The sequence below is a fragment of the Callithrix jacchus genome, chromosome 6 (assembly GCF_049354715.1).
Source record: "Callithrix jacchus isolate 240 chromosome 6, calJac240_pri, whole genome shotgun sequence".
NCBI classification, from domain to species: domain Eukaryota; kingdom Metazoa; phylum Chordata; class Mammalia; order Primates; family Cebidae; genus Callithrix; species Callithrix jacchus.
Genome location: NC_133507.1, coordinates 68,020,099 through 68,047,742, shown reverse-complemented (window position 1 = coordinate 68,047,742; position 27,644 = coordinate 68,020,099). Strand labels below are relative to the sequence as shown.

Below are 27,644 nucleotides of genomic sequence, written 5' to 3'. Positions count from 1 at the left end.
TTCCTGCCTTTTTCCAAACTAGCATTATTAAGACATTAAAAATTTTTATGTAGGTATTTAGAAATACAAAATTAGATAGTTATTCAAAGAAAATATATAGGATTATTAAACATTGTCAAACTTTTTCTATGGGCTGAAATTTTGATTGTTGAGCATATATTTTAAGAGTAGTATTCCTTGTCTGCATTATTATAGAATGTTGTTATTGTGAGTTTCACCCAAGTATTTTAAGAGAACTGAACCTTAAAGTCAGTACCTAACACATATTATTAAATATTGTTTTAAAGAGACCAAATGACTCAAAGCCTAAAATAGTTTAATAAAATGATTTTGAGTGTTGATGTTGCTAATGAAAGACTCTTCAATTAGGTGATGGAATTGTCAGCAGCCAGGACAGCATAGATAAAGGCAGGTCACAGGGCAAATGATGACATGATTTGTCAAGTCCAATGTAGGGCATTGAACACTCAATCTAACACCTCCGATGACTTACCTAGATATAGATGGGATATTTTTACTTTATGTAATCAAATGTTTAAATCTTAACTAATTCATCCAAGTTTTATGCTACATTTGCTAAACCAATTTTCATTACAATTTGACTTTTCATTGTGGTGTACTGGAGAGGAGTTACCAGGCTTATCAGCCATATATGATAAATTAACAAATCATGGTAAGCAAAAAAAAAAAAAAAAAAGGTATTGTTTTTAACAATGTAAAAAGGCAGTTATTTATTTTCAGGTTGCTTAAATTGAAATAATAAGCAGTGTTTCATAAATGCCATGTTCCCTTTTATTTCAAAGGCAGATGAAAGTGTGATCCAGAACTGGAGAAAAAGGCAAGGTCGAGTGGCATTACTTTAAATTCTGTTATGATTTTTACATACATTTAGATGGCCCTAAATTACATACATTTAGATGGCCCTAAATTTTTACATATGTTTAGATGGTCCTAAATTACAAAACTTCTTAACCAACCCATATGCCCATCAATGATAGATTAGATAAAATGTGGCACATGTACATTATGGAATACTACGCAGCCATAGAAAGGATGAGTTAATGTCCTTTGCAGAGACATGGATGAATCTAGATACCATCATTCTCAGCAAACTGACACAAGAACAGAAAACCAAGCACTGCATGTTCTCACTGATAGGCAGGTGTTGAGCAATGAGAACACATGGACGCAGGGAGGGGAACATCACACAATGGGGTCTGTTGTGGGGTGCAGGGTTAGGGGAGGGATAGTGGGTGTTGGGGAGATTAGGGAAAGATAACATTGATAGAAATATCTAATGTAGGTGATGAGGGGGTGGAGGCAGCAAACCACCATGGCCTGTGTATACCTATGTAACAGTTCTGCAAGATCTGCACATGTACCCCAGAACTTAAACAAACAAAACAATTTCAAAACTTTAAGGCAAAGGGAGCATCTTGGTGGTTTGCTGGCAGTATTGTTCTATACAGCTTGGGTAAACCCTGGAGCAAATGCATTGGTGAGGAATTCCAGAACTACTGTTTATTTTAGACAATTTAAACTTTATAGATATTGACTTAAAACAAATCTCTTCTTTAGCATTCCCTCAAACAACAATATCCTCAAAATGACAAACTAAAAGTGATAAAGTATGAATCTGAAATTTCAGGTGTAAACTGTTGTCTACTTCCTAGAAATCTGTGGGCTGACTGTGCTTGTAACAAGATCTCATCCAGCAAAGATTTGCAGCATTTTTCAATTTTGACTATATCTGGCTTTTAGTTCTTTCATTTCTATTGAGTTTAATTAACAAATAAATGAAAAATCAAAGTTTGTACCATTTGACAAACATTTCCTCATTTTTCCTACCCCTCAGCCTCTGGCAACCACCATTCTACTCTGTTTCTACAAATTCCACATTTTTTTTAAGATTCAACATATAAGTGATATGTATAGTATTCATTTCTCTTTTTTTGGCTTATTTTACTTAGCAAAAATGCCCTTCAGGTTTATTTATGTTGTCCCAAGTGGCAGGATTTCCTTCTTTTTTAAGGCTAAAGAGTATTCTATTGTTTATATGTGCCACATTTTCTCTATCCATTTATACATCCATGTATGCTTAGGTTGTTTCAATATCATGGCCATTATGAATAATGCTGTAGTAAACATGGAAGTGCAGAATCAAAATTGTATTTCTTAGGGTGAAACTTTAAGACAATTGTTCAAAACTTGGTATATTTACAAAAGTAATGCCAATCATTGAGGTCTCTTGAGACACAGCTGACTTTTCCAGAAGACAGCCTCTTTTCTTCTATTAGTCACTTTACCTTTATTCTACAATAATTTTATTGAGAACATGTGTGACTTTGTAACATATCATTTATTATTTATGACCTGATATCATAGTTGCTTACTATAAATAAATCAAAATTGTAAGGTCAGAGGAACAAATTATTTCAATTTAGAGATTAATGATGGAAGACCTTCACAAGGATTCAGACACCTTAACTCCCTTAAAACATGGCTGTACAACTCACTTGTTTGTGCATAGGTATTTTTTCCCCCTAGACATACTTTTTTCTGTCTAAGGCCAAGACAATATTTTACTTCCTTTAAACCTCACAATGTTAAAGTGGAAACACGATAAAATGTTTAATGAATGAAATTCAAAAACTACACCAGATTGTTTTAAAAAAAGGAATAAAGCCATTCTGTTTCTATATATACTGTACATATTTAAAAAGAGGAATTTACTTTAGAAGTAACAGGAAAAAACTCCCTAATGTGGTAAGGATCAGGGCTTTAGAGGAGAAACATAAGAGCATAAAAACCTATTTTGTTTGAGGCTAATGGACAGAATAATTCAGATTCTTGTTTTATTTATATTGTTTGAACAGTTGCTAGTTCACCTAATTAATTTAAAACAGGCTTTAAACCTTAAACCAGTTTTAAATTCAAATGGTAAGCATCAGTCAACAAAAGATAAATTTGCAGAATTATCTTTGGAAGAAATATTAACACATCCCCTTCGGTCATTATTATTTTAGTTTAAAATTATTGCCAGATGTTAACGATATTGAGATAGATTATTTAAAAATTCTTAGCATGTCAACATTGAATTTTTTTTATATCTTTGTGTTTCATAGTCAAAGTTATTAGGACCTTAAGCTAAATTTCATTACTCAATTTAATTTTCCATGTATATATAAACAAAAAAGACTGAATGTGAAATTGTGACTAAGCATAAATATTTGTATATCTGAATATGATGTAGTAATTACTTCTTTTCCTCCAAGGATACTTGGAGTTCAACAAACTATTGAATGGATAAATATTATAACTTTACAATACAGAGAAAAATTAAATATCTCTAGAGTCAATTGAATAAAGGTGAAAATGGGTTTTTTCTTCCTTTGTTCTGTGTTTCTGAAGTTTTCTGTCTCGTGCCATGGACTGAAACTGATTTTTAACAAACGTGTAATTAGCATTAATTTTAAATATTATTTACAAATCAACTTTTTTTACTCATGTTTCATTCATACCACTTAATTTACTCTTATATACCCAATTCTAGTAGTTCTTGAAAGGAAAGAAAGAAGAATAATTTAAAAATTTTATTTTCTCAAATTTTTGCATACTGTTGCATTTTTGTCCTTCAGGAGGTATGATTTTAGAGACAAATTCTCCTTGGTCATCCCCTCAGTCTAAAATTACACTGATATCAACTCTTATCTGTAGTTCTTTGAATACTTTAACCAACATATTTATAATCATTTATGTTTAACAAAACATTTATTGATTAGCATTTAGAGGCTTCCCAATTTTTTGCTGTTACAAATTCTGTTGCCATAATCATTATTGCACTTACATCTTTGTGCTCTCATTCCTTAGGCTATTTTTATAGAATATCTTCTCAAGATTAAAGGTATTTAAAATTATTATAACTCTATTTACAGTCAGGCTTAAGAAGCATTCTTTCATTAAATTTAAGAGCATCTTAATAGGCTAATTCCTACATTCTACAACTATAAACACTAAAGAGAACAATAATTCAATGGAACAAATGTTTAGTGATAGTAGCTATATGGCTACCTGACATTTATTATATTTCTCTTGTTTGAGTCATCTTTGAAATTATTCTTTTATTTACTGTAAGAATAGCTTAAAGGTGACTCAAACAAGAGAAATATGTTTGAGTTTTGAAATAGCCATCCAACATAGAAAGGTAATTTTAGTGGCCTGAAAAATGCCTTTTTAAAAAAATTGTACTTTAGTTTCTGGGGTACATGTGCAGATCATGCAGGATTGTTGCATAAGTACATAAATGACAAGGTAGTTTCTTGCCTCCATCTCCCCTGTCACCTATATCTGGCATTTCTCTCCATATTATCTCTCCCCAATCTCCCCACTCCCCACTGTCCCTCCCCTAGCCCCCTCAACAGACATTTTTAATGATTCACAACATAGTTTAAGGACATATTAAGTTTAAATCTTGCCAATATATTTATTAGGTGTGATGGGATAATATGAAAGTGAATCATACATATGCTTTGCCTTAAGTGAAAAACAAGAGTAAGCCTAAAAGAAAGTGAAAATGTTTCAGAGTAGTCAGGAAGTTAAAGTTACAGGGACAAAAGAAAAATGTGGCACATATACACCATGGAATACTATCAGCCTTAAAAAGTGATGGGTTTGTGTCCTTTGTAAAGACATGGATGTACCTAGAAACCATCATTTTCAGCCAACTGACACAAGAATAAAAAACCAAACACCACATGTTTTCACTCATAGGCAGTTGATGAACAATGAGATCACTTGGGCACAGGGAAGGGAACAACACTCACAGGGCTAGGTGCGCGGGGAGGGTGGAGAGGAGCCGAGCGGAGGACTGCAGTGGGGAGGAGAGGATGGGGAAGGATAACACCAGGAGAAATGCCTGATGTAGGTGACGGGGTTGGGGAGGGGGGAATGGAGACAGCAAACTACAGTGGTACGTATATACCTATGCATCAATCCTGCAGGATGCAGGACATGCACATGTAACCCAGAGCCCAAATACAATTAAAAAAAAAAAAAAAAAGAGCTGTGAGAAAGGGAGGTAAAACCAAAAGCATGTAATTAAGGAAGGTTTCATGGAAGATGTTCTTTGTTAAATTTTAATGGATAAATAGGTTTTAAAATCATGGAGATGAAGGAGGGAGGCCTGCATTCTAAAAACAGGAACGTTTATTAAGTACTTCCTATTTCCTGCATTTGAGGCACTTTATGAATTAAGCACTTATAATTTTAGTTCATCTAATTTTTCCAAAAACACTATGTAGATAAATACTGCTATTATCTACACTATACTGACAGGGAAACTGAGGTCCACAGAAATTTTGTAACTGGTAAAATGTCCCAGGGTTATTAAATGGCAGCACTAAGATCTGAACCGAGATCAGATGTAATAGCATGAACAAAGCTAGAGGCCTTACAACACAGAATGATTATTGGGAACGGTGAGCTATTGGGTTTAGGCATAGTATCTGACAAATAAAAGTAAGTAGTGGTTGATAATATTCGAAAGATCTGTCAGAATCAGTTATGGAGGTTATCAAATACTAGATTAGGAAACCTATAGAGAGTCTTTGACTATCTGGTGATGGTGGTTTTGGATAGGTTGAAAATAAGACTTAAAAGGGATTACTGGATTTTGTAACTAGGTGGTCATTTGTATACCCATCACAATTATTCAGTAATTTCTGTAGGCTAGGATTTTGAGGCAAATGTTGCCAATGTTGCGAAAAATGAGGATAGAGAAATGGCCATTGGATGTGAAAAAGGGAAGAAATTGATCATCCTCCGTTATGCACTTTCTCTTCTACAGTTAGCTTAACAATTTTTTAAATGATCCATTGGCTCTTCTCTGAATAGTGAAGATGATAATAATAATAAAAATTCATTTATTGAACTTATATATGCTAGACTATGCTGACTGCCTTATATATATTGTCTTTTTAACCTTCAAAATAACTTTATGAGGTAAAAACAATATTAACTGTATTTTACAGATGAGAAAACTGAAGGCTGGAAGCTAAAGCAACTTGCTCATGGTTACTAATTGGTGAATCCAAGATTTAGTCAGTATTTAACTCCAAAGGCATTGGAATATAAAAGCTATGTTATAGCACTGAAATTTTATAACATGTTCTGCTCTACTAGCTCTTTAGTGTCTACACTCTTATCCTCAGATCTTGGAAACTACTGCTCAGCCATGTATTTTGTGTCTGATTCTGTTTAATTATTTTATAATTTTATTTAATACAGTTCTTTTCTTATACTATCACAAGTCAATCTTTTTAAGAAAGATAGTAGCAAACATATATTCAGCAGTTACTCTATGACAGGCAGTACACTACCTGCTTCACATGTAATAATGACATTTAATCCTTGCACAACAATTCCACTAAGGTTATCATCATTTTACATTTGAGAAAACTGAGACAGAAAGCATATATACAGAGCCCAAGGTAAAAACCATGATTTGAAATTAGTAGTCCATAGCCTGTGCTTTTAACCATAACATATGAGTCCTTTTGAAAAATAAAGGATGAGTTTTGAGAATATTTAATTTTTTCTTTTAGGTGTTTTTTGCTGTTAACAGTCATATTTATTTATGATCTGTGAACCTGTCTATGTTAGAATTTAAAAAGACAAAACCTGTATTTAGCTTTTATAACTATCACTTTAAGTACAATTGCAGTGTTGCTAAAATTCCATATTTTTTACTGCACATTGATTTTATTTAGTTATTATTCATTTGTTGCTTTATTCTTTTTTAATTTTTAATTTAATTTATTATTTATTTTTATTAAAAAATTAAAATAATTTCAATTGATATATAATAGTTGTACATATTTTGGAATATATTTGTTATTTTGATCCAAGCACACAACTGTAAGGATCACATCAGGGTAATTGGGATATCCGTCACCTCAAACATTTCATTTTTTTTTTTTAATTGCATTTTAGGTTTTGGGGTACATGTGCAGACATGCAAGACATTTGCATAGGTACACACATGGCAGTGTGTTTTGCTGCCTTCCTCCCCTTCACCCACATTTGGCATTTCTCCCCAGGCTATTTCTCTCCAGCTCTTCCCACCACTGTCCCTCCCCTCTTCCCCTGAATAGACCCCAGTGTTTGGTACTTCCTTCCCTGTGTCCATGAGTTCTCATTTTTCGTCACCCACCTATGAGTGAAAATATGCAGTATTTCATTTTCTGTTCTTGTGTCAGTTTGCTGAGAATGATGTTCTCCAGATTCATCCATGTCCCTACAAATGACATGAACTCATCATTTTTGATGGCTGCATAATATTCCATGGTGTATATGTGCCACATTTTCCCAATCCATTCTATCATCGATGGGCATTTGGGTTGGTTCCAGGTCTTTGCTATTGTAAACAGTGCTGCAATGAACATTCGTGTGCATGTGTCCTTATAGTAGAACGATTTATAGTCCTTTGGATATATACCCAGTAATGGGATTGCTGGGTCAAATGGAATTTCTATTTCTAAGGCCTTGAGGAATCGCCACACTGTCTTCCACAATGGTTGAACTAATTTACACTCCCACCAGCATATAAAAGTGTTCCTATTTCTCCACATCCTCTCCAGCATCTGTTGTCTCCAGATTTTTTAATGATCGCCATTCTAACTGGCGTGAGATGGTATCTGAATGTGGTTTTGATTTGCATCTCTCTAATAACCAGTGATGATGAGCATTTTCTCATATGTTTGTTTGCATCATGTATGTCTTCTTTTGTAAAGTGTCTGTTAACATCCTTTACCCATTTTTGAATGGGCTCCTTTGTTTTTTTCTTATAAATCCGTTTGAGTTCTTTGTAAATTCTGGATATCAGCCCTTTGTCAGATGGGTAAACTGCAAAAATTTTTTTCCCATTCTGTTGGTTGCCAATTCACTCTAGTGACTGTTTCTTTTACCGTGCAGAAGTTGTGGAGTTTGATTAGGTCCCATTTGTCTATTTTGGCTTTTGTTGCCAATGCTTTTGGTGTTTTGTTCATGAAGTCCTTGCCTACTCCTATGTCCTGAATAGTTTTGCCTAGATTTTCTTCTAGGGTTTTCATGGTGCTAGGTCTTATGTTTAAGTCTTTAATCCATCTGGAGTTAATTTTAGTGTAAGGTGTCAGGAAGGGGTCCAGTTTCTGCTTTCTGCACATGGCTAGCCAGTTTTCCCAACACCATTTATTAAACAGGGAATCCTCTCCCCATTGCTTGTTTTTGTCAGGTTTATCAAAAATTGTATGGTTGTAGATATGTTGTGTTGCCTCCAATGCCTCTGTTTTGTTCCATTGGTCTATATCTCTGTTTTGGTACCAGTACCATGCTGTTTTGATTACTGTAGCCTTGTAGTATAGTTTGAAATCCGGTAGTGTGATACCCCTCGCTGTGTTCTTTTTGCTTAGAATTGACTTGGCTACGCGGGCTCTCTTTTGGTTCCATATGAAGTTCATGGTAGTTTTTTCCAGTTCTGTGAAGAAAGTCAATGGTAGCTTGATGGGGATAGCGTTGATTCTGTAAATTACTTTGGGCAGTATAGCCATTTTCACGATATTAATTCTTCCTAACCATGAACATGGAATGTTTCTCTATCTGGTTGTGTCCTCTCTTATTTCGTTGAGCAGTGGTTTGTAGTTTTTCTTGAAGAGGTCCCTTACGTTCCTTGTGAGTTGTATTCCTAGGTATTTTATTCTCTTTGTAGCAATTGTGAATGGCAGTTCGTTCTTGATTTGGCTCTCTTTAAGCCTGTTATTGGTGTATAGGAATGCTTGTGATTTTTGCACATAGATTTTATATCCTGAGACTTTGCTGAAGTTGCTTATCAGTTTCAGGAGTTTTTGGGCTGAGGCGATGGGGTCTTCTAGGTATACTATCATGTTGTCTGCAAATAGAGACAATTAGGCTTCCACCTTTCCTATTTGAATATTTTTTATTTCTTTTTCTTACCTGATTGCTCTGGCTAGAACTTCCAGTACTATAGTGAATAGGAGTGGTGATAGAGGGCATCCTTGTCTAGTGCCAGATTTCAAAGGGAATGCTTCCAGTTTTTGACCATTCAGTATGATATTGGCTGTCAGTCTGTCATAAGTAGCTTTTATTGCTTTGAGATACATTCCACCGATACCGAGTTTATTGAGGGTTTTTAGCATAAAGGGCTGTTGAATTTTGTCAAATGCCTTCTCTGTGTCAATTGAGATAATCATGTGGTTTTTGTTTTTGGTTCTGTTTATGTGGTGAATTACGTTTATAGACTTGGGTATGTTAAACCAGCCTTGCATTCCCGGGATGAATCCTACTTGATCATGGTGGATAAGTTTTTTGATTTACTGTTGCAATCAGCTTGCCAGTATTTTATTGAAGATTTTTGCATCTATGTTCATCATGGATATGGGCCTCAAGTTTCCTTTTCTTGTTGGTTCTTTGCCAGGTTTTGGTAACAGGATGATGTTGGTCTCATAAAATGATTTGGAAAGAATTTCCTCTTTTTGGATTATTTGGAATAGTTTCAGAAGGAATGGTACCAGCTCCTTTTTGTGTGTCTGGTAGAATTCGGCTGTGAACCCATCTGGACCTGGGCTTTCTTTTGTGTGGTAGGCTCTTAATTGCTGCCTCATCTTCAGACCTTGCTATTTGTCTATTCATAGTTTCAGCTTCCTCCTGGTTTAGGCTTGGGAGGACACAGGTTTCCAGGAATTTATCCATTTCTTTCAGGTTTACTAGTTTATGTGCATAGAGTTGTTTGTAATATTTTCTGATGATGGTTTGAATTTCTGTGAAATCTGTGGTGATTTCCCCCTTTATCGTTTTTTATTGCATCTATTTAGTTGTTCTCTCTTTTCTTTTTTATCAATCTGGCTAGTGGTCTCTCTATTGTGTTGATCTTTTCAAAAAACCAGCTCTTGGATTTATTGATTTTTTGAAATGTTTTTCGTGTCTCTATCTCCTTCAGTTCAGCTCTGATCTTAGTTATTTCTTGTCTTCTACTAGGTTTTGAGTTTTTTTGATCTTCCTCCTCTAGCTCTTTCAATTTTGACCATAGGGTGTCAATTTTTGATTTCTCCACTCTTCTCATATGGGCACTTATTGCTATATATTTTTCTCTAGAGATTGCTTTAAATGTGTTTCAGAGATTTTGATATGTTGTGTCTTCATTCTCGTTGGTTTCGAAGAACTTCTTTATTTCTGCTTTCATTTCATTGTTTATCCAGTCAACATTCAAGAGCTAGTTGTTCCGTTTCCATAAAGCTGTGCGATTCTGCATTAGTTTCTTAATTCTGAGTTCTAACTTGATTGCACTATGGTCTGAGAGACTTTCTCATGATTTCAGTTGTTTTGCATTTGCTGAGGAGTGCTTTACTTCCAATTATGTGGTCAATTTTAGAGTAGGCATAATGTGGTGCTGAGAAGAATGTATATTCTGTGGATTTGGGGTGGAGAGTTCTGTAAATGTCTATCAGGTTTACTTGTTCCAGGTCTGAGTTCAAGTCCTGGATATCCTTGTTGATTTTCTGTCTGGTTGATCTGTCTAATATTGACAGTGGAGTGTTAAAGTCTCCCACTATTATTGTGTAGGAGTGTAAGTCTCTTTGTAAGTCATTAAGAACTTGCCTTATGTATCTGGGTGCTCCTGTATTGGGTCCATACATATTTAGGATCATTAGCTCTTCTTGTTGTATTGATTTTTTTACCATTATGTAATGACCTTTGTTTCTTTTGATCTTTGTTGCTTTAAAGTCTATTTTATCAGAGAAGAGAATTGCCACTCCTGCTTTTTTTTGCTCTCCATTTGCTTGGTATATCTTCCTCCATCCCTTTATTTTAAGTCTTTGCATATCCTTGCATGTGTGATGGGTTTCCTGGATACAGCACACTGATGGGTTTTGTTTTTTATCCAATTTGCCAGTGTGTGTCTTTTGATTGGTGCTTTTAGCCCGTTTACATTTAGGGTAAATATTGTTGTGTTTGAATCTGATACTGCCATTTTGATGCTAGCTGGCTGTTTTGCCCATTAGTTGGGAAAGATTCTTTATTTTGTTGATGCTCTTTAGCATTTAGTGTGTTTTTGGAATGGCTGGTATTGGTTGTTCCTTTCTATGTGTAGTGGCTCTTTCAGGAGCTTTTGTAAAGCAGACATGGTGGTGACAAAATCTCTGAGGACTAGCTTTTTCACAAAGGATTTTATTTTTCTTTCACTTTCGAAGCTCAGTTTGGCTGGATATGTAATTCTCGTTTGAAAGTTCTTTTCTTTAAGGATGTTGAATATTGGCCCCCACTCTCTTCTTGCTCGTAGAGTTTCTGCCAAGAGATCTGCTGTGAGTCTGATGGGCTTTCCTTTGTGGGTGACCCGACTTTTCACTCTGGCTTCCCTTAGTATTTCCTCCTTCATTTCAACCTTCGTGAATCTGACGATTTTGTGCTTGGGGTTGCCCTTCTTGCAGAATATCTTTGTGGTGTTCTCTGTATTTCCTGCATTTGAGTTTTGGCCTGCCTTTCTAGGTTGGGGAAATTTTCCTGGATAATATCCTGAAGAGTATTTTCCAGCTTGGGTTCATTCTCTTCGTCAGATTCAGGTACACCTATCAAACGTAGGTTAGGTCTCTTCACATAGTCCCACATTTCTTGAGACTTTGTTCATTCCTTTTTGTGTTTTTTTCTCTAATCTTGGTTTCTCATTTTATTTCATTTAGTTGATCTTCGACTTCTGATATTCTTTCTTCTGCTTGGTCAATTCGGCTGTTGAAACTGATGCATGCTTTGTAAAGTTCTCATGTTGTGTTTTTCAGCTCTTTCAATTCATTCATATTCCTCTCTAAGTTATCAATTCTTGTTATCATTTCCTCGAATCTTTTTTCCAATCTTTTTTCAAGGTTCTTAGTTTCTTTGCATTGATTTAGAACATGTTCTTTTAGCTCACAGAAGTTTCTCATTACCCACCTTCTGAAGTCTGTTTCCATCATTTTGTCAGAGTCATTCTCTGTCCAGGTTTGTTCCCTTGCTGGTGAGGAGTTTTGGTCCTTTGTAGGAGGCGAGGTGCTCTGATTTCAGGTGTTTTCCTCCTTTTTGTGCTGGTTTCTTCCCATTGTTGTGGATTTATCTACCTGTCGTCTGAGTAGTTGCTGTCTTTTCAATTGGGTCTCTGAGTGGACGCCCAGATTGTTGATGATGAGGTCTTTCTGTTACTTGTTTTTTTTCTACCAGTCTAGCCCCTCTGCTGTACAACTGCTGAGATCCACTTCAGGCCCTGCTTGTCTGGGTTACACCTGTAGCAGCTGCAGAACGGTGAGGGATGCTACCAGTTTCTTCTTCTGCTATGTTTGTCCCAGAATGACACCCACCTAATGTCAGTCTGATCAGTCCTTTTTAAGGTGACTCTGGATGTACAGGGGTCAGGGAACTGCTTGAGGATACAGTCTGTACTTTATAGGAGCTCAAGTGCTGAGCTGTTAGCTCCATTGTTCATTCAGGCCTGTTAGGCAGGTGCATTTACATCTGCTGCAGCAGAACTCTTAGAACCCTTTTTTTTCCTTAGATGCTCTGTCTCAGGGGGTTGGGGCTTTCTTTATGCATGTCCGTTGCACTATCCTATCCAGCAAGGAGGCAGTCTAGTCACTATTTGCCTGCTGAGGCTCTGCCCTGCTGATGTGGGGTTAGCCCTGTTGCTTTTGGCTCTGCCCTGCAGCCGCGGGCTCCGCTGCAGTCTCCACCCTGCTGCCACTGGCTCTGCCCTGCAGCGGAGTCTCTCTGTTATGGTGGGTTGCCTTGGCAACGGCAGGCTGCATCAGCAATGGGAGTGTACCTTAGTAGGGGCGGATTGCCTCGGTAATGGCAAACTCCCCTCCCCCACCGAGCTGCACTGTCCTGGGTTCAGCTGTGCCCACGGTGAAACTCTCCACCCAGAGCATTTCAAATTGCCATTTTGTTTGTCCCTGTGGGGGTGAAACCCACCAAGCCTGCTCTCCTGGCTCCCTGCCTCAGAGCACCTTTTTTTTTTAAAGTTGAACAGATGGCTCTCTCCCAGGTGTATCAGTCGCTTGCTGTTAGAGCACCAGGATCTGTGTGGTTTCTTGTGCAGCGAGCCACTGCACTGGCTCAAATGCCACTTCCCAGGAATCTCCTGGTCTGGCTCACTGTCCAAGTCCCATTTAATCAGATGGATATGCTAAACTGCCCTCCCAAATCTCAGATAGCCAGTTTAGCAGGGCACCAGGGCCAGTGTGTTTTGTGTGGATTGTTGTGGAGTACTGCTGCGCTGTGGCACCAGCTGAAGTGGCAACAACAGCTAACATGGCTGTGCTTGCATTCCGTGTCTTTCCTACACCTGGGAATTTCCCCATTCTGTGGGCAACAAAGATCCATCTGGAAATGCAGCTTTGATTCACCCTCTGAGCATTCACTGAGAGCTGCCATCCTGAGTTGTTCTTACCATGCCATCTTGAATCAGGCTCTATCGCATTTCTTTTCATTGAGAACATTTCAGTCCTTCTCTTCTAGTTAGGTTGAAATATGCAGTAAGTTATTGTTGACTGTAATCTTCCTACTATAACAGTGAATAAGTAAAACTTACTCCTTCTATTTATTTTTGTACCCATTAACCAACTTCAATTATCTCCCTTTCTTTTACTCTTCCTAGCTTCTCATAACCATCATTCTATTCTCTACCTCCATAAGATCCACATTTTTAGCTCCCACATATGAACATGAAATCATCAGAGATATGCACATCAAAACCACAATGAGATATCATCTCTCACCCCATTTAAAATGTCTATACCAAAAGACAAAAGATAATGGATGCTGGCCAGGATGCAGAGAAAGGGTAACACTTGTACACTGTGAGTAGAAACACAAGTAGTACAGCCACGGTGGAAAATAGTGTGGAAATTTCTCAAAATAGAACTACCATATTCCACTGCTGAGCATATATCCAAAAGAAAGGAAATCAGTATATTGAAGAGATATCTGCATTCCCATGTTTATTGAATCATTTCACAATAGCCAAGACATGGAATCAACCTAAATGTCCAATCACAGATGAATAGATAAAGAAAATGTAGTATACATACATATTAGAATATTATTTATAAAATCTTGTCATTTGCAACAACATGGATGAAACTGGAGGTCATTATGTTAAGTGAAATAAGCCAAGATTGCATTTTAATGCTAGCTAAGTTTATCAGAAAATTTCACTTAAGAATCATTATTTCATTGGGTTTTTGAAACAATGAAATCTCAAAAACGAGGAGTTTGTGTCCTTTGTAGGGACATGGATGAATCTGGAGAACATCATTCTCAGCAAACTGACACAAGAACAGAAAATAAAATACCGCATATTCTCACTTATAGGTGGGTGATGAACAATGAGAACACATGGACACAGGGAGGGGAGCACTACACACTGGGGTCTATTGGGGGGAATAGGGGAGGGACAGCAGGGGGCAGGAGCAGGGGAGGGATAGCATGGGAGAAATGCCAGATATGGGTGAAGGGGAGGAAGACAGCAAATCAGACTGCCACGTGTGTACCTATGCAGCTATCTTGCATGTTCTGCACATGTACCCCAAAACCTAAAATGCAATAAAAAAACAAAAGAAAAAAAGAAAAATTTAAACTGGTTATGAAAGTAGGAGTTTATTGCAATGATATGCCTAATTCATTTTAATCATATGTGAACTTTCACTTTTTGCAAAAGTGAAGGAAGGCTTCAAAATTAAAGAAAAGGTTAATATTTCTATGAACCAAAATCTTACTTATGGATGATGTGGAGGTAGAGGGGATTCTTCCCATATAGCCATGCCAATCAGAAAACCTAAAATTATTATGACTTGTTTAATATCCATGATCTTTGTGAATATTTATAAAAAGATTTCCTTTCAAAGGTCTAAATGTCATTCTACCTTTACAAAGCAGGTTATAATTCTTGGGCGGGGGGTGCACAAATTGAAGTTAAATTTTTTAGAGTAACATATTCTATATTGCAACAAAACCCTTACAAGCTATACTAGTAGAGAAAAGAACAAAGATGAAAGTTGTTGCAACCTCAGAATATTTTTTCTCATGCCAGACTTAGGAATATTTTATGTCATCACTCAATATAATCACTGTTAAAATTTTATATTACATTTAATGATGTAATAGTGAAGACTTCATTAACAATATGGTTATACAACCTCAAACATAGTTAATATTATATAGTAATAATTCAATTTTCATTTTTCTTATTTCTAAATTATTTTATTCTATTCTTTTTTTTTGAGATGGAGTTTCACTCTTGTTACCCTGCCTGGAGTGCAATTGCACGATCTCGGCTCACCACAACCTCCACCTCCTGGGTTCAGACAATTCTCCTGCCTCAGCCTCCTGAGTAGCTAGGATTACAGGCACGCACCACTGTTCCCTGCTAATTTTTTGTATTTTTAGTAGAAACGGGGTTTCACCATGTTGACCAGGATGGTCTCGATCTCCTGACCTCATGATCTACCCGCCTCAGCCTCCCAAAGTCCTGGGATTACAGGCATGAGCCACTGCGCCCGACCCATTTTATTCTATTCTTAAATAAGTGTTATTTTTAAAGAAACTTCCAGTTTCATAGAAACCATTACATTTTTCAAAAAGAAAACATAAAAAGGTAAGGATTTAAATAATAACAGATATTTCAAGAGATTATGATCTGAAAGTAGGAAATATTTACAAAATATTGATGAAATTACTTAAATTTTAAAAGATTAAAAAGAATTTTATATTTAATCTCAACAGATGTGATATCCTAACTTAACATATCCCCTTAAAATTAAAACGAAATAAAATTATTACACCCTAAGTCATATCCCAAATTACCAACTATAAATTAACATAAAAGCATTCTACATAAGTTTTTGCACACCTCCAACACACTTCTGAACTCACTTGGGTAAATATGGATCTTTCCAACAGCAGCAGCAGTTTCTACAGAGTTGTTTACCTTGTCCAGCTCTTGCAGTTACAGCTGCTCCAGCAGATGGCGGCTCACACTCCTGTCAATTATAATATTGTTATTACAGTGACCTATTACAATGTGTAATTTATAATAAAATAGTAATGATTAAAAAAGATTAAATACGTGGCAAATTTTTATTTATATTTTAGTATCATTTACTTAGCACTGGAGTAGTGCTTGGAGAGGATAAGTTAACAAATTAAGAAAATATTGTATTTTGGAGACTTATTGGTGGCTTGTTGGTTCTCCCGAGTGATTACTTGGCTGAAGATATATCTGATAGTCATTTGAAAGGTTTCTTAAGGCTACAAAAATCTTTTCTGTTTCAATGAGTAAAATAGCTTGCTCTGGGAAAACGACTCCCTCTTTCTAGGTCCACTCATTCTGTAGATGTCACAGAGAAAAAATAAAGTCTGTGTCTATATTTATCATAGCGTTGGTTTTCAATTAGTCTGCTTTGCCATCGCTTAGTAACTCCTATTCAAAGAATTGTTTTGCTTTACAATCCTAGGTATGTTCTCTATGAATCAGCAGTGTATCTTTGTCTATAAGCACAGAAACAAGGAAGCTGTATTTATCCTAAGTTTATGTTGTTACTATTAGAAAACCTACAAAGATAACTCTATTTGGTTTAATTATTCTTAATTTAAACTTTGGTGTTAATGCACACCTACCTTTCCTTTTCCATTTTCATATTAACTTTTTAAAAGTATTATTCTACGTAGAGACTGTGTGATAACACAGTTTTGGCAAGACAATGAGTAAACAAGATATTTCTATTGGATGATATAAATAGATATAACCCTTCTGGAGGGCAATTTAATAGTTTTTACCCAAAGCCTCAAAAACATTTATATCCTTTGATCCAGTAGGTTTACTTATTAGGGTTTATTCTAAGAAAACAGAAGATACATGGAAGGCTTTGTACACAGAGATGTTATTACGCTATTATTTATAATACTGAAAAATGGAAAAAACGGAAAAATGTAGGAATAGGAGATTGGTTCAATGAAGTATGGTACCTCTATTTGATAGAATACGAGTTAGCCATTAAACATTATGTTGTAGAAAAGTACTTATTGATGTAAGAAAATGTTCATAATATAATACTTGGTAAAGAATAGTTTACTATCATTTTAGCATATATTATTTAAAATACTAAAAGTAAAATATCAATAATGGTTATCTCTGTATAATGAAATTTTATGAGTGAATCTCCCCATCTTTTTGATCTTTTTGTTTTTTTCTGTCTGTATAGACATGAAGTACTTTTGTAACTGGTATAAAAAGTTAGCCATATACAAAGTCAGTATTACCTAGAAAATTATTGCATCTCTTATTTTCCTCTATTGTGTGATCTACTATACAGTTTTACTGATGATGATGAAATTAGAAAAAAATGAATCTATTAATAACTGGAGTAAAAGAAGAAATGGTGTATTATTAAAATTTGCTACCATCATTTGCATATTGAAAAGGTACCATATCTTTACCATTTTAGACAAGCAAAAGTGTTTTATTTGAGGCACAAACACTTCATCTAAACTTCGTCTGAACTGACCCTTTGTGTTGTTCACCCCACAACATCTACCCCAACAACCAGTGCTGATTATTTGCCATAATAATTAGGATTTCAATAGCAATGGTCAGCTCCCTCTATAAGATGTTCTTTCCTAATAGCTTTGCTGTGCAGTATAGATATGTATGCCCCCGAATTCGATCATATTCCTTGTAAATGTGAAAATAGTATCATCACTTCTCAGAAAAAGAGAAGTAGGTACTCTGCAGTATTCCCAGTGCTTTCCATTGTCCTGCTGTTAGTGAAAATCGCTTAAGTCAACTCTAACTAGCAATGATTAATTAGACAAATAGTGTCACGAAGTTATGCCATACAGTTTTTTCCATTTTTTCATATAGCACTAAGATTGTTGTGCGAGTTAATTTGTCAAAAACAGTCTGTACCAGCTTTATCCCAGTATAAATGAAGTGTGAAAGGAAACAATCAATCACACACACACATAATAAATAATATGAAGGCACATAAGGAATGATTTTTTTAAAGTTTAGATAGTTGATGAAAGTAGATTTGAATATTTTCATGATATTAGACTAGAAATATAGTACAACATTAGAAAAACTGAAGCAAAAATTTAGTGAAAAGAGGAAGCACATGTGAAACAGTGGTATTTGTTGAACTATTGAAATATTCCAAAAAACTAGTTCCTATTTTTATGAAAAACATGAAGTCTACAGGTATATATTTAAAAGATGAGTCATATTGGGAATGATCTTTAAAAAATCAGACATTTGGTCTTTTTTTTTTGGCATTTGTTTTACATAGTTGCAATTGTACCTAAAAAAATATATTGGGATATTGTTTTTTCCACTTAATATGCTATTATGCTATATATTTTCCTTTGTCATTAACATCTTCTGATCATAATATTCAATGGTTACATGGCATTACACTTTTGGCATTCCATAATCTAATCTTTATCTCATTATTTCGATTTTTTTACTTCTTTTTTTTTTTGAGAAGGAGTTTCACTCTTGTCACCCAGGCTGGAGTGCAATGGCATGATCTCAGCTCACTGCAACTTCCACCTCCCAGGTTCAATTGATTCTCCTGTCTCAGCCTCCTGAGTGGCCGGGATTACAGACACGTGCCACCACACCTCGGTAATATATATATTTTTTGTATTTTTAGTAGAGACAGTGTTTCATCACGTTAGTGAGGCTGGTCTCAAACTCCTAACCTCAGATGATCTGCCTGCCTCAGCCTCCCAAAGTGCTGGGATTACAGGTGTGAGCCACTGCGCTCAGCCTTCTTCTAAATAATATAGCACTAAACAGCTTTGAGGAAAAATCCTAATCTGTACTATTGCCTTTAGAGACATTTTTAAGATTCAATACATTTTGCCAAGTTATTTTGAGAAGTTGAACTAATTTACACTTTTTAAAGCAGTAGTGTGTAAAACAAAATGAATTACTTGTAGTTACTTAGGTATTCTTTGAAGCATATTGCTTTTGAATACAAATAAAAGGTAAATGCTTTATGATAATATAGAAATTTAATATAGAAAACTTCTGATTCTAATAGTTTCTTTTTACTGTTTCTCAACCTAAAATATATTAAAATGGATGTTATTTGAATTACTAAGATATAGTATGTTTACACAAAAATATAATTAAAAACAGTGATTTTTATTGGGGAAAACCAGGAAACAGGAATGCTGGAATCTGACCTTGGCTCTGCTACTAACTGATCTAGGATATGTCACTTAACTTCTCTAGAATTTAGTTTTTCTCATCTGTAAATGAGTATATTGCTAAACAAGCAGTAATTATAATAAAGAAGTTCTTCTTTTTAAGATGCTGATCATTTATCATTTGAAATGTTCTTATGTGCAGCAAGTCATTAAATACATAGTTACCCTCAATGTGTGCTTTTTACTCTGCCATGGTGTGAATGTTTTTGCACCTCCAAAGTTCATATGTTGAAAATGTAATCACCAGTACAAGGGCATTAATTGAGACATTTGGGAGGTGATTAGACCATGAGGGCAGAGCCCTCAAAATGGAATTAGTGCCCTTATAAAAGAGGCCCTAGAGAGTTGCCTTTCTCCCTTTTCTGCCATGTGAGGTTATAGTGAAACTTCTCAGGCTCAAGAGTTGTGAGAAATAAATATTTGTTATTGATATGCTGCCCAGACTGTGGTATTTTGTTATAGCAGCCCAAATGGACTAAGATACTCTCTTTCGGCTCTCTCTTCATTCAGTCCAAGGGTGGTGGTGTGCTAGGTTTTGGCTACTCATATTTCTTTTATCAAATATTTGTTAAGGCTAGGGAATGTGTAGAGGTATTCTGCTTTACTATTATGACTATACCTTAGTAACACTGGTATGAGTAGTATACTGTATGAATAAATAATTTGTTTTAGAGCAATGGTCTTCTAAAAACTAGGTATCTTATAGTTTTTAGTAATTCATCATGTTAAATTACTATTAAGAGGGTCAAGTAATAGATTTTAAGTAATTTTTTGGTTTAAATAGATCTTATCAACTAGATAATAGAGAGATTAAAAGCTGCCTTGCACTGAGGTTTCATGTTTTTTATTGCAAAGATCAATTGTGTTTGCAAGAAAACACTGAAGAAAATAAGATTACATATACTAACTGATAACACCCAGAGAATGAGAAACATATCAATGTTTGTATTCATGCTATGACAACATACCTGAAGGAAAAGTTCAATTTTCTTATTTTTCATCATTGATTCATTTAATAACTTCGATACATAATAGTAGAGGAGGTTAGGAACGAACCTTGCTTGACATTTCTCTTTCCCTCCTTTCTCATATTCAGTCTCCAAATTCTATCTTTTTTTCACTGAGATGTGTATCTGGAATGTATTCATTTCTCTTCATTCCTACTGCCACTTCTTTAGTTCAGGCCATCCATCATCCCCTGATTGAAGTTATGTAACATCCTCCTAATTTTTCTCCCTTTCTCTGGTTTTATTTTACTCAATTGATTGTCTATAGAGTAGCCAGGATAATTTAAACCTGATTATGTTGATGGTTTCCCATTTCCCTATGGGTAAAGCTCACACTTTAAATGGCTCCTGAGGCTTACCGTGACTGGCCCTCACTTTTCATCTCTCCCCTCTGTTCTTACACGTTATATCCATGCTGTATTTACCATTCCTTGACAGTGACTAGGTCAGGATCTTCTGTTTTAACAGTACTTCCCTAGGGAAATTCTTTCAGATCCCTAGATTGGATATAATGCCTTGCTATTGCTTTCATATCAACTTTTAATTCTTCAGTTATAGCAAAATATACTTGTTTGATTTATCTGCTTTCTGTGATGGCAGGTTTTGTGTTGTTTGTTACGGAGTCCCTAGCAACTATATAGTAACTGACTCATAGAAGGTATTCAATATTTTCTACAGGAAAGACTGAATATAGAAAGAGAGACAGTATAGCTTAGGAAGGCTTTATTGAGTCTCCATCAAATGTCGTAAGTGGGAGAAGAGAAACTGTTCACAGGTAGATAAAGTGTTCACAGAGTCATGAAATCAGGCTGTTCATAATTTGAGGGCTATTTCAAGGTACTATGTAAGGAAGTCTTAAAGAATGAGTATCTATTTTGATTATAATAAGATGGTAAATACTACATAGATAGAAATATTTGTTTACATGTGATTTTTCATTCAGATTGTTGTTGTATACATACAGCCAAACTACCAAGCTCTGTGTCTGGAACCTGTGCAGTTAGAGGCAGTAGTTTATCTAAAGGGATAATTTGGATCAGCCCAGTTTTTTAAGACTCACTGTGACTAGTCTCCATCAAACGTTGTAAGTGGAAGAAGAGAAACTATTCACAGGTAGATAAATAAAGTGTTCACAGAGTAATGAATTCAGGCTGTTGATAATTTGAGGGCTATTTCAAGGTAATATGTTGTACTTGGTGTCTTAATTTTGAATGTAGTTGAATTAACTCTAATCTTAGTCTTTTTTTTTTAATTTGTGTTTTCTTTATCTCTAAAACACAACATTTTGGCACATGATAAAGTGAAAGCATTTCCAATTATAATTTTTGAGACACTGATTTTCTATTATGAAAATACTTTATCAATCTTAAAGTTTCCTGATTCTGCTATGTTATGGTAAAAGAAAACATTACTCAAACTTTGATAAATAAAACACAGTGAAAATTTATAATAAAAATGCCAGTAACTTACATAGGTTTCTTTACTAGACTTAACCATGCAGCCTTAGAATTTGATAATAGCATATTATCCTTTGCATGTTAACTGTTTAGAAGAATATACTAAATAAAAATATAAAATGTATGTTGGTATAAAGAATTTGAAACATAAATGAAATCCCTGAAAATTAAAAGGTGAATATATATTTAACTATTTACTATTGTACACAATTATCAAAGATTGCCAAAATAAAAATCCTTTTTAGGCACTCATCATTTTGATGGCTTGGATAAGTGATGATATCCAGAGTTTGGAGGAAAGATTCCTTTAAGAGAGTATAATTTTGCTTGGTAAATCATAAAGCTTAAAGCTTAGTCACATCTAGCAAAAGCTGCCTAATAATTAAGAGTTGACATTTTTGCATGGTATTTGCAACAGACACATTGGATACTTAATTAAATGGAAAACTGCTTATTTTTAACGGACTGAAAAAATTTGACTATACTTGGCAAATGAAATATTCATAGTAGCAGAAATGGGAAATCTGAAGGATGTGGCTCATGAGCTGTTTGGATGATGCAGAATTGCTCTAAGCAGTAAGCTTACTGTTTTCAGACAGCATTAGCAGCATCAGCAAATACAACTGTGTCAGTCTCTCTTAGTATGGGGTGTTTGTAACTGCACAGGGGAGACAATAAACAGTATATGTGATTTGATATCTTGATGATGGCTTAAACAGATACTGATGGACAGATCTGCTGTTTGATATTTTTTTCACTAGCACTGAAGATGCTGAGACATAGAGATGGCTGTGATTATCTTTTGTAAGACAGGAAATGCAGTCTTTAGGGGTTTCTGGAAATAGAAAGGTCATGCAGTCTGGAACCTGTGAGCATTTTCAATCTCTAAGTCATCAGGTATGGCCTCATGCATTATGATGATACTATTGGAACGTAGGGTGCTTGCTTTTTCTGGTTCTTACTTATTGAAAATATGTTCATTAATGTAATTGTTTACTGTCAGACTTTCCTTAGGATATTTGAACAAGTAAGATTAACAGCAGCTAAACAATATGATTAATAGAAATGTGTGTGCATGTGTGTGCCTGTGTGCGTGTGTGTATGTGTTTGAATTTGTGTTTACTTTAGCTTCTTGTGTGGTAGAGGGGGCTAAAGCAAGAGATTCTTTGAATGTGATAAAAAGCAAGGTTTGAGGAGCTTCAGATTTTTACAGATTAAGTCTGAATAGAGTTGATCTTTATATTTTACTTCAAGTGATAAAAATAGTATAAATTGATCAAACTGATAAGGATACATCATAGCTAGCTGCTTATAGATAGCAATATATTACAAATATCTTTATTATTTAGAATTTCTTAAGCATAGAAACTGACGCCGCTACCATTGTAGTGTGCTACATAGCAATGAAAGTTTGATGAATAGAATCATCTTTATCAGCATCTGACCTATAAACTAATTTCCTGAAATTTATATTGCATTATCTGAACTGTTTTAAAGACATTGGTTTAATAATTTCTCAGATCTATTGAAATACTGATGCTCTTGGTGCTTTTAAGGTAGATATACACTAACGCATTGTTCATAGATGAAAGCAGACTATAAATCTGTTTTCATAAAGAAAGCTTGTGACATTTAAGCTTGTTGAAGATTTTTTGACCCAGAGAGCTTCTTCCTTTGCTTACTTTCATTTTCAGACTGAAAATACTTGACTATATTAAACATGCAAATGATTTGGATTTTATGTCCGTTTTGTCCCAAAACTCTGTCATTTATTTTAGACTATTTTCACCCAACAAGTTACATATAATGCATTTAACTTTGATTTGTTATAGCATATCCTCAGAATTATATACCTGAGTAAGAAACTACTTATATTTGACATTCAGATTTTGAAGGAAATATATTTCATTTTTTAAAATAGTGTACATACTTCTGCATCAATGTTAGAGAACTTTTCAGGTATTCCACATTAAATGATAAAAGAGAGATAAACATGTTGCAGCAGTTGTCAACAGAAAGATGGTTTTGTCTTCATGATTCTATAGTCTGGTTGTAATTTAATGCCTCATCAGGGTTAAATGACACAGATTAAAAAAATGAATATATTTAAGGAATACATTTAATATCTATTTAATATATTTAATGAAACAATGAATTGATTCAGTTAAGGGGTTTCTCCTTTTTAATTAAAAACATATTCTGCCTACTGATATTAACTATAATTTATATGTTATTCAGTCTACTTAGCCAGCTTATATTCTTATTAGTAGGGAAGATTGCCATATTCTTAAGCTTGATTAATTTTGAAATGATTTGAATATACCTTTTAGTTGCAACAAAACCTGTCTAATCTGTTAGAATTTATTTCCAGTATTTGGATGTATTAGTCATTATGAGTACATTCTGTTTCTTGGCACTGCTTTGGGATTCTTCTTGGTATTGGTTTCACAGCATTCTGCTATTTTTCACTGTATTCCTGACCTTTCAAGAAAACCAGACTGTAAAGATTTTTTTTTTTTTTTACTTTCCTTTAGTGGCACTTAAATGAGGATCTTTGAATAATTTTGTAAGGTGGAAAAATTACTATTTTAAAATTGTCATTTCTGTCACAAATCACAGAAATTTTCTCTGTTCTATTTCAAAATATACTACATTAAAAAGAAAAGACTGGTTAGAAAGTTGGTTAAATGCAATGTCAGGCTTTCTTTCTGCATGGCAAGATAATCTTGACCTTTAGAATGGTAAAACTGATTGTAAACTTGCCCAGTAATGATTGGACATTTTTCTTACAAAGGTTGCCTTTGTTTATACTATTTTACATGCATTTTATTATACATCATAAGGTTTTTAAAGGTAAGCTGTCTATAAACAACTATTTGAGTAATTCTTCAATTCAGTAAGCATCATAAAGGCTGATCATTGCATGATACTGTATATATTTGGTGTTATGAGGAATGCAAAAAAGAAAAAGTCATTTTCTGCTTTCAAGGAGATTAGAAAACCTATACAATAAGTTGTGTTCATATTTTGAATTGACTTTTAATAGGTAGTATGCTACAGTCAGTTTCAACTTAATCTATAAGCTGATGAATCTTAGAATGAGTTACATGTAACCTTTTTTTCCTCATGTAAATTCCTTGATATTAGATAAATGAAGGTTTAGGTCAAACTGTATAATTATGCATCCCATAACTTTAGTGAAAATTGCTTTAAAGACTTTTAGAATGCATAATTCCTTGTATAGGGATTTATAAACTGCATAATTCCTTGCATAGGGTTTTATACAACATGCAAAGTAAAATAGCATTGTGTGTTATATAAGCCATCATTGTCAGCATGAGACTGAAGGTGGACCTAGTGTGCTGGCAGGGGGCAGAAGTATCAGCTCAAAATAGAGACGTGACCAATCTTGTCTAATTCCAGGCTCAGTATGGGTAATTAAGTCTTACAGAAGGGGTTTTGTCTTCATAGGAATAAAACTTGGAAATAAAGAGTAGCAAGTGTGGAAGTGTCTGATACTAACTAGGTCATTTGGAGACTCCCTTGAATAAAATGGAGGAATAGGACTTACCTCAGGCTCTGAGAAAGCAGATTGGGACTAACTAATGTGGAAGTGGATTTAAGCTGCTGCTTTGTGAACAGTCAGGCCTTACTTTCTTCCCTTTCATTCCAATATGCTTGCTTGCTGACAGTTGCAGGAAGGTGGGTAGGGCAGATGCAAAGCCCTTGTTTCCCTAGAATCCCAAACTGGAACACACTGCCTGATAGTGCCTCCAAACGGCCCGTTTCCTTGTGTTCGAGCAATAGAAAGTTGATTTGCAAATTCTTCTCGTTTGTAATGGCTAGCTGCAGTAAGGGGCTAGTACGATGGTTCAGTGTCTAGACTGCCATGTTCTCTGGGTGCAAATCTTAGCTATACTACTTACCAGCTGTATAATCTTGGCTTGTTTATATCCCACTATTATAGGGATAATAGTTGCACCTACTTCAAAGAGTTGTGGTAAACATTAAGTGAGTTAATATATATGAAACACTTATAAGAGTACCTGACGTATAGCAAACATATTATTGTCAACAGACGTTGTTATAGACATTCCAAAAAGTTGGATGGGCTATTGGCAAGATTTTGTGACAGTCATCAAGCAATTTAGTTTTGTTCCCTCTCCCTCATTCTCTTTATCAAATAAGAAACATATGCTACACTGAAATATAATTATAAAAATGCAAACAAAGAACAACATGCTGTATTCATTTCAGTTCTAACACTTACTGACAATAAGAATTGTGACTTGATGAAAGATTTTGTGTTTAAACTTTGCATCTGCCTACTAGGCTGATTCAAAATCTTAGAATTCTATGTGTATAGATTCTTTGCTTCTCTATATTATACCATCTACTTTTTTCATGACTGAAAGATTACTAGAATTTGGGGAAAATTTAATGGCAACTTAAGGTCTTTTTTGGATATTTTTTAATACTAAAATTAAGGGGTAAAAATAAAGGCTTAAAGAAAATAATGGGGAAATTTACATAGCACTGGTTTAATAATACTCAGTAATCAAAAATGTCCAGGACAAAAAATTTTACTGAAAATTAAACACAACGTGTTTTTAATAATTTTATTTCTTGGCATTTTAATTCTAGATGAAATACTAAATAAAATATATTATAAATAAAATACTATATATAGAAATAGAACACTTCAAGTTCCCGTTTGATAGAGCATAATATTTTGAATTGCTGGTCATTATTTAATGTAAAAGCATCTATCTGCTTAAAATTGTCACAAAACTTCAAAGTACAAATGAGAAATATGATATTTGGATTAAATTTACATGCTTAAATACGGCATTTTGTTACATCTCTGAATTTCACTTCTCTTCTCTGAAGAAATTTCCTCTGTGTGCTGCTGTTCCCCCAAATTGGCACAGGGTCAGTTGAATCTCAGAATAATGCAATTTTTAAAAACAAATATACAAACCCCTACAATGTTCTAGAAAAAACTTACAGGGCAAGGATATAAAATTCTTCAGGTCTCTGCCTTCAGTAGGTTACAGGTAATGGGTTGTAACTACAAAATACAAGTAACTATAGCAGATTATGGAAAGTAGTGAATGCCATGAGGTAGATCTTGAAGACTGCCCAAGATGGAGAAAGGGTCATTTCAGGCAGAGGAAGCAACTTAATTAAAGGTAGGGAGGCAGAAAGCAAATAATAGAATAGTTCAATTTGGCTATAACCTAGTGGGATAATTTAGACTTATCACAGGAAAGGTTTATTGAGACCAGATAAGTGTAGAATGTTGAATGCTAGCTTATGATTTCTAAACTAAGAACATTTGTTTGCCAATGTCCTTATTCCTGGAAAAAATAAAATAAAAAACAAAAGAGCAGTACCTATATTTTGAAGTCATTTTCAGAGCTCTAACCCTCTTGAGACTTTGAGAATGAAAATTAAATTCCTGAGTAGATTTAGTAGTTAGTAGACAAGGTAGGGGGTAGAAACAAACTGAAGGATTTTAATAAAATTTTCTATCAAAATTGCACATGAGAACATTTCTCAGTCTATCCACAAGCACTCAAAAGTCCTAGATTTTAGATCCTAAGAGACCTCCTGCTTGTCCCTGATGTAAACTTCATTTTATTGGTACATAATCTGATTTAGCTTTGGCTTTGATTTTGACATTTCCTAGAGCAAGGACAATCTAGCGGGATCATTTTAATACAATGAATACTCACGTTACTATGGTGAATAGTTGATAAAAAGGACTTTGTCTTAGGGAATATTGGAAATTAAAATTGCTATTTTGAATCACTGAAGTCACTGAATATTTTACCTTTGTTCTTTGTTCATTTAAAAATAATAAAGTAAACCATGTTTACAAATACTTTTA

The 27,644-nt window shown here is 34.7% G+C and overlaps 1 protein-coding gene across 32 annotated transcripts in view; it reads left to right on the top strand.

The window, feature by feature from the left end:
• The window catches only part of SLC4A10 (solute carrier family 4 member 10), a 422,038-nt gene that overhangs the window by 85,399 nt on the left and 308,995 nt on the right, over window positions 1-27,644 (top strand). For 16 of the 32 annotated variants that reach the window (XM_078327544.1, XM_078327548.1, XM_035304690.3 and 13 more), the window contains exon 2: window positions 22,513-22,648. The exons of the other annotated variants lie outside the window; for them this stretch is intronic. In XM_078327544.1, coding sequence (XP_078183670.1) covers window positions 22,568-22,648 — 81 coding nt within the window. In that variant the 5' untranslated portion in view covers window positions 22,513-22,567. The remainder of the gene's footprint in view (window positions 1-22,512; window positions 22,649-27,644) is intronic. 32 annotated transcript variants of the gene reach the window in all.